Below are 12,121 nucleotides of genomic sequence, written 5' to 3' on the forward strand. Positions count from 1 at the left end.
TGGAAAATACTTCAGATGGGGTCTATAAATTCAATTGATTTTCAACTGTTTGGATAGTGTTCTCATAACATGCGCTTCTGTCCATCCATCCACCCACCCACCCACCTACCCACACACACACACACACACACACACACACACACACACACACACACACAAACACACAAACACACAAACACACATACATATACACACACATCTGACTGTCCTCTGAATCACCCAATGGCAGTGCGAGGATCAGCTAAGCTGTCCTTACAGACACGTGCATGTGGAATTATGGTTCTGCTTCTTGCATTTGACAGATAGAATGTAAAATGTGGTGAAAGGGGGGATAGAGGGAATGCTAGGGGAGAGAGAGAGAGAGAGAGAGAGAGAGAGTGAGTCAAACACACTGACTCAATGCAAACAGCTCCAAGCTGTTCTCTTTGATTTGTATGCTACATGCAGATACCTATAAATAGAGCGACAAGTAGTGATTACAAAATTACCAACTGAAGGTAATATAAAAAGTTTAGGAATATACAATTATGCATGTATACCTACAAACATCTAGGCATACACGTGTACATGTGTACATCTGTTTATGTTCTTTATGTATGACAATGGCCATTTAGATCTGTTTACATGTGTGTGTGACTGTGCATGTGAACTAGGAATCAGACGATAACCGTTTTCAAGGTATACCGTGTTTTGGAAAAGATTTTAAAACCGCCAAAATTTTCTGTTATACTGTTTCTAAGGTATGTGTAAGATTTTTTTATTTATGTTTTTTTACCAGTATCTCCAGCAGAAAACATGTCCAAAGATGCTGTTTTAAAATTTAAAATTTTGTAAAAAAAAATGTTTTTGAAACTAATGAAGACAGCAGAAGTCAACGATTCATTTTCATCATTCAGCCTGACATGTTTACAGCTCCAAATTACTTTAGATGTTTCTCAAAACAAAATATATTGTGTTCAAAGGGGAGAGAAATTAGTTTTTTTACCCAGACATTTGGAAAGAACATATATTAGAGCAGTGATCACAATACCCTGAAACCATGATATTTTTATCCAAGGTTATCATACAATCAGAAACTTATACGGGCCTATGTCTAATGAGAATTACAATCCAATGACAGTCAACAATTCAGTTTGTTAAGATCTTGTGTGAAAATATGGAGGAGGGATGCAGCAATTAACTGATTTATTAACCATTGTTTAATTCATCGCGGTTAATTACTGTAATCGTAAAGGCTTTTCAACACTGCGTTTCTGCATTAAAAACTGCTGCAACTCAACAAAATTATGCCAACTGTGCGCTAGTTTAAAGTTCCAAGCTTATACACAGAGGCTAATACGCACACACACTGCATTAGGTATGTCTGAGGCTTATAACTGAGGACCATTCACATGTCACATCTTTTGCACTCGCAAGTTCGTTATATTGGGAGTGAGGTGCACTGGGTGCACACGCAGCACAACATGCTCACATTTTTCAGGCACACTTCACGTTCAAAAGGAAATGTTATTATATTTTATTATTTCTTTGTGCTGTATTATTGAGTTATTGAGTAACATTAAAAAAAAACACTTTAAAATTTAAGGAGTGATTTTTTAAAACTAGTTATGTTTTGAAATGAATTAATTCATAATAATCATGATAACCGTAAAACCATGATAATTCCTTAAACCATAATCGTACAACCAAAATCTATAACCGTTGCATCCCTGATATAGCAAGCTACAATATAGACATGTGTATGTAAAAATAATATAACAAAATATGATTACGTTGACATTGTCAAAATTAATTTAATTTCTTTACAGACATGTTAACAATGCAGTCATGTTAGTTTGTAGTCCATTGACAACTGCTCAATTCAACTTGATTTCAGCAAATGTACATATTAAATTTTACTAATATAAAATTAACTAAGATTGATATTAGCTGTAGATTGCTAACCTATGCTATTGCTCTTTTTTCAGTTCATGTTATCTAATGAATAATCCAATGTCAACAAATAAGACATGACAAATTTCATGTATGTTGCACAGCATTGGAAAGATACTGATCAGCAGTGATTTGTGGATGGGTGAGTGTTAATCTTGGCGCCTGTACACAGACAACAGTTTTTGTGTGTGTACTATCTTTACAAGTGTCATGCATCTGCACATAAAGAACATATCGAAATGTACGGAGCTCCCTGTAATAGCCACTTGAACGTTAACTGGGGCAGCGGCTCCAGTAATATATGCATTCACATCCGAGGCTAAACTTGTTCACTGTCACAAACAATCACTCAGAGAGCTGCACTGAGCGCTATCTCTGAACCGGTATCCAGTTTCATTTAGCAGCAGTGACCCGGCTCACGTGGCAGTGCCAGAGTGTGTGTTCAGATGCTAAACGGCTCCATCTAATCATAGATGCTCTGGCTAAAAGCGGTCAATCAAATTAATAGCACTGAAACAGCCAGACAGCCAAAAGAACTCCAGTCCACGTTGTTTTAAAATCCAGGTCAGGTTATTTCTCTTAAAAGTTGTAGTGAAAGAAAACCTGGTCACAGACAGAAAGTTGGCTAAAAAAAAAAAGAAGAGTAGCTGGGAACTTCTTGGCCCTCAGAGGTAAACACAGACTCCGTTTCAAAACCCAGAGAGCTGCCTACGTCGGCAGTATTTGTAAGGCCCAGAAGACTTTTTTTGGCCAAATATTGATGCAGCATCACATTTATCATTCGCAGAGAAGACAATTCCATTATGCACTGCTACAAAGCTATAGGTAAAAAGTCATAAAGGATGGCACATGATAAATGTTAAAAAGAAAACACTAATTAATTAATTAATGCACTCCTCCACTGGCCATTTAACATGTTGCTGACTTTAAAAGAGAACATTCATTCAAAATAAGAATCCTAGCTAAAACCGAGGTCTTTGGAGATTCATTAAATACCAGTCAATGGTTTTTGACAATGATCAAATCATAGAAGAACAATCTTCTAAAAATCTTTTAATAAACTATCCCTTTACCTAAAAGTTTTAACAAAATAAAAAGGTAAAAACTTATTTTAATCAGACTGTTTATCCAGCATTTGTGTGCAAGTATGTATTGCCTTCCAGTGTTCTATTAGCTTAGCAACATGCTAACAGGAAACTCTACATAAATATATACACTATCGCATGCAGACCCTGAGCATGCGTCAATATTGCCGCCATATTAGTACAGTGCTCATAGGACAAATGTCATTCAACCGCACTATAGTTAAGACCAAAGCCAATGTGTAGATGCTGGACTTTAGCGTTGTGTACGGGTGTAGTAGCGAGCAAACAAAGAAAACAAAGCATAAAGGCAAAACATTTCACAGGTAAGATTCAGTTTTTTGTATGTTACGAACTTTTGTGCTAAACAAGTAACGTTATTGATGATAATACAGTCACTTACTGCACTGTCCATTAGGCTAAGTAGCACCAACTTGCACTAAATACTAGGCGTATGCTAGTTTTGTTGAATAAAATCAGCAAACAATATAATGAAATATGGCAACAAGATGCTGCGGTGCTAAAAACTTGTATTATCGTCGGCTAAGTGAAGAGTCGTTCATAACAGAGATTCATTTACAAACAAGTCACTCGCTACGTTAGAATGAAAAGTGAAAGCAGGAGAGGGGGTTTGTTTCAGGACACTGAAATTAGACAAAATTTAATAGGGTAAGTGGATAGTACATTTCCATGCACACAAACACGCTCTTTGTTGGCAATGCCCATGTGATCACTTATTCATAGATGTAGAAATGTGAAGTAAAATTATAATTTTCGTAATTAAAAAAATATTTGCATACAGACCACCGGGAAAACTCCTGATCATAGATTTATGTATATATGGCTCTAGATGGCCAATCCACAACTGCACCTTGGTCCCACATTCATTTCAAAGGAGCGCTACCCTGTACTAAAATGGCGGCTCTATTGACGCATTCATTCCAAAAGACAACAACAGGGTAGGCGACATCTAATGTAAATATCTATGGTAACTCTATTAATACTGCTGATTATGAATAAGTTGAATCATGTAAGTTTAACATAAGAAACACAGAGCTGTTACCTGTGTAGAGTCTAAAATTAGTGAACTTTAGGCAAGTTGTCAATAGTGTTGTGATATATCAAAAGCCTTTTTAACTGTTAAGTTTTATTTTATTTTATGGTGGAAATTTAAATTGACTCTTTTAAAATAAAAAAATAAAGTACATTTATTTATAAATTTTTTTTTACATTGATACTAAAAGATTGGGTCTAAAATTGTTATATTTTTAAACTAAGCTTTTGCGTTTAACTGCTTTAAACCTCACTTTAATATTAAGCTCTTTCCTTTCGCCAAAATGATGAATTTAAGTGACCAAGTCGCAAAGCCATATGGAATCTGTGAAAAGAAAATCTTTCGACCTCATGTGAAATTCCTGAACGAGTGTAATGAAATAACTGCATTTTGCCCAATGGCCTCACCTTTAAAAAAAAGCACAATATGTTTTAAAACATCTAAACACCTGAACAGTGAACAAATGTCACATATAGTATTCTATCATTCCTTTTTGCTACCGTGAAGAAATGCCAGCAAAATGGAACCATTTGACAAATTAGCTACAGATAGATGAATGCATCATTTGTAGGCAGTAACAGCTTTATCTTGAAGAAGAGTATGGCTAAGACTAAACAAGCGATAAACTATAACCAGCAGAGCTGCATTGTAAAGCTAAACAGTTTAAATGACTTAAATGAAATTAGCTTACCATTAAGGTTAATTAAATTAGGGTTATCACTGCAGTGAATAATACAGCCAGCCATAATGTTGAGGATGAGCTGAAAAAATGCATGATTGCTTATGCTTATAAATTTATAGTGAAATCATCATATACTCACCCTTAAATAAGAGCACAAAAGAGGATATTTTGAAGGGTGTTGGAACATGGTAACCAATGACTTCCTTAAGTATTTATTTTTAAACTATATAAGTCATTGGCTGTTTCCACCACCTATTTTTATGCGCATTTTGCATATGCGCATAAAAAATGGTTTATGGAAACACCAAGATGTGTATAAATTTTTTTTAAAACATATGCGTATAACTGAGTAGGATGAACTTTTTATCTGATGAGAAAAAAAATGTGCATAAACCATGATGGAAACACTTTTACCGAACAAATTCCTGAAAAAAGTCATGTGATTTTGTTCTAAGAGATCATGTGATGATGAAAATGTGTGTGAATGGACAAACCAGCAGGCTGAGCACAATGTAAAACATCTGAAATGTTGTTTGTCATTCTAAAACGCCATAACCATTTCGATATTAGTGTTATTATATTATTAATGACCTCCATAATCAAGAGTGTCTGCGCCCCGCGTCTAACGCCTTCAAACACCACTACAAGTTCACTGCTTGTCAGCAATGTCATCAGAGGAACAAGTAATTGATTAAATAAAGAAAAGATCAAGTAGCTTCTCCTACTGTAGTAAATTCCATTTTTACTGTTAATATATATGTCACCGGTTAATCAGGAAGTGATGATTTTGTTCTCTTTGACTCGTTGGATGGAAATGCTGCTTTATTTGCACGTCTTTTGTGATAATCCGGTTTTGCCCATACATTTCTGGAAGGAAACATAGCTAATGGCTACTGGTTTCTGACATTCTTTGATTTTCTCGCCATGAAAATTGCTATAGGAGCAAACTTATTCTTTGAAAATTCCTTCTTTTGGGTTCAAAATAAGAGAAAACCTCAAAGTTTGGAACCACATGAGGGTGAGCAAAACTTCATTTTTGTCTGAACTGTGCCTTTATTTCTTTGATGGAAAACAAAAAATAATGTTCTACAAACGTAATCATAATGTAACTTAAGACAAACTGTAGTTTACTTTCAGTAAATGTATAAAGGTTATCAATTTTCACAAATGTTTTGAGTATTCTGAACTTACCAGGTTTTAAAGGTTTTACCAGGTTCATACTAATTTTTACTACTTAAATTCAATCACTTGGATGACCCCCCTCACTTTTAGAGACAGACCATTTAGAAATAGTTGATTAATAACTATATGGATGTAAACTTTTGGATCTCATACAGCTGCCCCCCCCACTTTTAAAATGTCCGCCACGCCCCTGGTTTCATGTAACATCTACGTATACGTGGCAAGTAATAAGAAAAACAATGCATGTTCAATGTTTTTACAGCATCTCATAAAACATGCAACAATCTCTTTAGTTTAAATGAATCTTTATATCTATGTAAAACTTATTTCGATAATGCTCACACAGCACTAATAACATGAGAGCATGTGTTTGGCCATGGACAGAAAAGAAGTAGACAACTAACCCATATTTAAGTATACAGATATTTGTTAAACTAATTTACTTTTCCAGGCCTGGAAAATGGCATGTCAAAATTCAAAGACTTTTCCAGGTTTTTCATGACCGCATGAACCCTGTAAACCCCTACACCCCCCAATAAACTACACTGTGTTAGAAAAGTTACACTGTAGTCCAGCCACCAACCTGATTCATCCATTTACTCCACCCAACACTTCTGCCTTTATGGGTGGAAATAAATACACTTGAGATGTACAGTAATGGCTTGTGAGCAACTATATTCTGTATTCAAACGTGGTTTCAAAGTGGTCTGGCTGCACCAAAAGACCATCCATTTCTCTTGCGATGAACCTTACGATGCTGGATGACACTGGCCCAAAACCGAGTGATGTGACTGGGTTTGTAGGCAAGTGACCCAAAAGTTAATCCGCTTACATCCCTCCATTGTTTTTGATGAAAAACGATACATCGCACAGAGCCTTTTCAGCACACTAATTAAACGCACAGCCAACAGCTTCTTAATAATGCATAGGATTGCTGCTTTCATCTTTCATGTGAGATATTTACAGTATGGCCTAGAAAATAAACAAAACGTCATTATTTGAGCTTTTGTTTTTTTAAACTAGTGTGTCTAAAAGTCAGCATGGATGCGTTTGGCCCTATCACCATCTCCCTAAAGAAACAAGCGAGACCATTGTGCTCAATCCGGTTGCTGTGGAAAAGAAACGATAGATGAGGGTGGGAGAGAAAGAGATAGTATATCCGCAGGAGGGGGGAACCAGCTGGGAAGTACTTGCAGCCAAGGGAACAGAATAATAAAGAGAGGGCAGCCTCTAAAATGCATGGAAACCACTCCATAGTGAAACGGAAGAGGGCGAATGACATAAGCGAACATCACAGACCTACATAAACTAAGTGACACAGGATGGGAGAGATGGAGAGAGAGAAAAAGTGAAATCTGCCAATACACTGGCCTAGAAACAAGCACAGACAACCTAAACTAGAACACCTGCAAACAAAGTGACACTCCTGACCTCGATTCTGAAAGCCGATCCTTTTTTTTTAATCTTAATCAGATGTACTTGTTCTCTTACCCCAGTGTGAACGTCTGACCTTAATGCAAAGGCAAACAGAACTAAATGCTGGACCATGACCTTACAAGCTTCTCAAATCAGCTCATCTGCCAAGCTTTAAAATCGGTGAATTCAAAATTTACAATGTTTATTTTGCTAGGGCACAAAGTTATATTTTAGATGAACAATTATTCTGTGTAATTTAATCCACAATATATATAATTTTTGCGTGTGTTTAGGTAATCATTTTCTTCCGTGTATGAAATGGCAGTACTTCATGTTGATATCAGTCTTCACAGAGTGTGTCTAGAAAGTCAAGTGTGCACTATACTTTTCAATTGTATATTTTTTTATGTTTTTGATAGAATTTACATGAAAAAAATAAGTAAAAAAAAACTAAAATGTATTTGTAAAATCTTATTATCATTTAAATGGACTATTTCTACTTTAATATTCTATTTGCTGTATTCATTTGAAGCAAAAAATGTTGCTACATGATCTAATATGTTTCTTTGTTGCTCAAAAAACATGTCTTATTATTATCAAAGATGTAAACAGTTGTGCTGCTTCATATTTTCTTAAGAAAACTATACATTTTTGATAGATAAAATCTGTTGTTACTGCCATATTTAATCAATTGAATGCATTATTGCTAAATACAATGACTAACTTCTTTAAAAAAACAAATCTCAAACTTTTAAATGCAACATAGGTTCATTAATGATACATAGCCCTGTATACATTTCTGGACAGAAAAAAATACTTCACGAAAGGTACTATTTTTTTGCAGTCTTTGTTTTCACAAATCCACCAGAGGTCACTGTCTATGCTTTTTGATATCTCAAATTCACACATGCTGTTCTCACGTAAATCTACCAGAGGCCGATGTCGACTGACTGAGCAACCGGTACCCCCACCCACCCTCTTCCCTAAACCCAACCGACAGTGTTTTTAAAAGGTTTGATTGACCTGCTCACCCCCTTCCCTAAACCCAACCAACAGTGCTTTCAAAAGCAATCCAGAAAAAGAAAAGCTTTCGCGGCTGCCTGATTTTTACGTTTTCAGATCTTACCACATTCTCACACTTTATTTTATTTTTTGCCTTTTATTTTTGTTTTACATGCTTTCTGGATGTGTTCTTAAAGGTTCAGGACACCCTGGAGAACTTTTTTTTTATATTAACAGATTTGTGTGTGTTGAGCATCAGTTAAGACAATGTTAGCACCTGTCAGCTTTAATTGTGGGGAAAACTGGATAATTTTGAGCTTTTGTCAGCTAATTTCAGCTTCCGGGTTTAATGATTTTTGGGGCGGGATCAAAATCGGCGACGTAGCGCAGAACTGCAAGTGCAATGATGACGCGTCGGTTTCTCATTATTATTCAAAGCGGAGTTTTCTTATCCTATGAGAAGAGCCGGCTGCTTAATTATTCATGAGACCTGCCAGAGTCAAGCCCGAGCTGAGACACAGACCGACAGTATTTAGCCGTTTATGAAGGCTCATATGTGTTTGTTTCCATGATCCAGGGGGTTTGTTGCATGTTTTCCCCCGCGATCTTGTCAGGGCCGATCATACAGCAAAGCTGTGTGTGTGCTGCAAGCATTTTTGTTGGGAGAGCAGCACGAGAATTAGAGAATGGCGGACGCTGTCTTTTATCAGGAGTTCGTTCACATTCAGACACATCACTGTGCTGCTGTGTTCGCCTAAATCCTCCAGATTACCAGCAGGGCTAACGGTTAAAATAGACAGGTCAGGAGACCTGCTGCACTGAGTATGCTGGATACGGGGATTGAGGGAGAAGTCCTCATTTATGGGGTTTACATGAACACATTTATCTTTATAATGATATAAATTGTGGTTATGTGTATATGAAATAACGAATACATTAAGTCACTGTTCATTTCTTTGCATTTTAACTTTGTAAACTATAAACTCATGCGTCTCCTCACGGTTTGTCTCATTTTGTAAGGTAACTGACAACAACAGTTGTTCGCTTACGTTCTCCCCTGCTGGCCACGCCCACTCCTGCCCAATGCTCGCGGAGCTCCACGCCCATTAATCATGCATCTTTTGAAAAAATTCTGAAGTAGACTTTAACCGAAAGTGGGGGGTGTCATGGCCCTTTAAAACCCTTTCAACATGGGTAACTCTTCGATGCTTCACAAGTTTGTATGCAGCGAGCCACTAGGATAACTGGTAACAGTGGCAAAGCAGTCCACATGGAGGTAAGTGGTCAGCACAAAAAGAAACGAAAGCCATCGGCAGCATGTTACCACCCCATAATGTTTGTTTTAAAGACAAAATGCAGCCATAAGTAGCTCTGGCTACATAATTTACGCTCTCTAGAAATGTATACAGGCGTATGTTATTACAATGAGCCTGTTTTATTTAAATGGTAGTCAATCTGTGAAATCCCTGCTAAAGGCCTAAATTATATACAGTATGAAGTAAAATCTAATTACAGGCATCCATAAAATCTAATTTAACCATCAAGACAAAGGAAATAGACTATATATGCATGCCTAAGTGAAAAATATTTGGTTTATCGATTTTTCATTCCGGTCATCTGCAACTTTTTTATTATTCATGGGCTTTTAGTCTTTTAACTTAAAGGTAAATATACAGTGACGATAGTTTGGATAACATTATGGCATTATGACCTCTATCGAGAGCACCTACTGCAAAATCTAACAAGAGTTTTGGTCCCACTTTATATTAAGTGTCCTTAACTATTATGTACTTACATCAAAAAAATAATTACAATGTACTTACTGTGTTTATAATGTATTTGAGAACACCTGTGGTGCTTTTGAGTTGGGATAGAGGTTGAGTTATGGACAGGTTTGGTGGCATGGGTAGGTTTAAGGGTAGGTTAAGGTGTAAGGGATGGTCAACAGTGTATTTACAAATGTAATTACAAAAGTAATTGTATTGCAATGTATTTAATCAAGCATACGTACACATTAAATACATGTATTTACACAATAAGAACATTGTAACAAACTATTAATTCCTATGTAAGTACATATTAGTTAAGGCCACTTAATATAAAGTGGGACCAGAGTTTTTTTTATGCATTTAATGTGCACAAATGTGGGATGAAGTGCAGAGTTTCTCACACTCACCCTAAGAGCTTCAATGACCAGGTCTCTGGCCTCAAGTTCTCCCTCCATGATGCTCAGAAGGGTCAGAAGCTCTGGTTTGCTCAGGTTGTCGATGTTCAGCTCGCATTTCTGAAACACACAGAGCAAGAACACAAGCCTTGTTACAGCAAAATGACACCGCATATCTCAGATGGTCTATTAGATCATTGGCAGGGAAGGTGTTGAGTGGGCACTGATCTCACTGAATGCCCACAGTATTAAGTTTTCACTGAAACATTAACCAACTACTTTTGAAACCCTAACTTCTGTCTAGTCTGAACTCATTTGGGTAATAATAATGATCTGGAACATTTTTTTCCCAACAAAATCACTTATATAAATATAAAAATATTTCTAACTATTTTGCCACTAAAAATGTGGAATTTTCACACAAACAATAGCTGTTTTTATTCAAGCTTATGTCTGAAATTTAAACTAGATCAATCATCAATAAATGTAACAGTTTACGCTGCATTTGTGCATTCTTTACCAGTAAATATACAGTGAAACATAACTGATCCTCATACCTAAAAACAAGCTTTAACATCTACTTTTGCTTATTGCCTTAATAAAAAAGATCCTATGTCCTATTAATAAAACCGTTCAATTAATCAGCATTATATGACCACCTTTAAATTTTAATGACCCACAGATTATATCCTATACTATCTTGTTTCAAAGTTTAGAACTTTATAGTAACACGTTAATGACAATTAATAACATCATTATGTTTTTAACTATACCATCCAAACCAACTAAACAGCGATGATTCAGTCATTTATTGCAATACTTTGACTATATTCCAATTAAATTAAAGATATTCAACAAAGCACACAGAATATGGGATAACATCGCAAGACACAAAACAGGTTCTGTGAGGCTTTGATTTATGAGCTTTCAACAACTGAAACCTAGAGGACTGTATAATTCAATAAAAAGCAACAGACAACTAGACAAACAAGACCAAATGAGATGCGAGACATATTCACCTGCTATGGGAGTTACATTAGACGAATAGAAAAGTCTTTTGATTTGATTTTTCACATTGTTAGGGCCTGTAACTCGGACCAGTAGCTTTAGTGACCCTTCCACAAATTATGTGCTGTATTAGATGTCCTGCGATGTCAAAGACTGATTTCAAATGTTCTATACACTGTATGTAAGGACTTTAATGAGCCGGTGAGAAGGACTAACCTGCGCATGTGACTGATCTCAGTGTAATGGAAAATGAGTGAGTAGTGAATGGTTAATCAAACTGTGTCCAGCCTTTCTCGTCACATATAAACTGTAACGCTGATCTTAGCACAGATTTTTGATCTACAACTAAAACTGAAGGTGAACAACTTCTGCACTTTAAACTAAATATGTTACATGTACTCACATAAACAGACAGTTGTGTCTTAGGTAAACATAAGCTGACTTATAACAATAAATTGATTCATTTCAATCAGATGTCATCAAAAAAGGAGGGATCAATGATTTAAATACAAATGGTACTTTCATATTTTGTGTGTTTTCCCCACTATTTTTAATATCATAGTTGGGATTATTAATGTGGTATTAATTATTAACAAGTG

At 36.0% G+C, this 12,121-nt stretch overlaps 1 protein-coding gene across 2 annotated transcripts in view; it reads right to left on the reverse strand.

The window, feature by feature from the left end:
• Positions 1–12,121, reverse strand: part of cttnbp2 (cortactin binding protein 2) — a 96,619-nt gene that overhangs the window by 80,218 nt on the left and 4,280 nt on the right. For both annotated transcript variants that reach the window (XM_021467802.3, XM_068214902.2), the window contains exon 2: positions 10,527–10,634. In XM_021467802.3, coding sequence (XP_021323477.1) covers positions 10,527–10,634 — 108 coding nt within the window. The remainder of the gene's footprint in view (positions 1–10,526; positions 10,635–12,121) is intronic.

This window comes from Danio rerio, chromosome 18 (assembly GCF_049306965.1).
Source record: "Danio rerio strain Tuebingen ecotype United States chromosome 18, GRCz12tu, whole genome shotgun sequence".
In the NCBI taxonomy this organism is placed as follows: domain Eukaryota; kingdom Metazoa; phylum Chordata; class Actinopteri; order Cypriniformes; family Danionidae; genus Danio; species Danio rerio.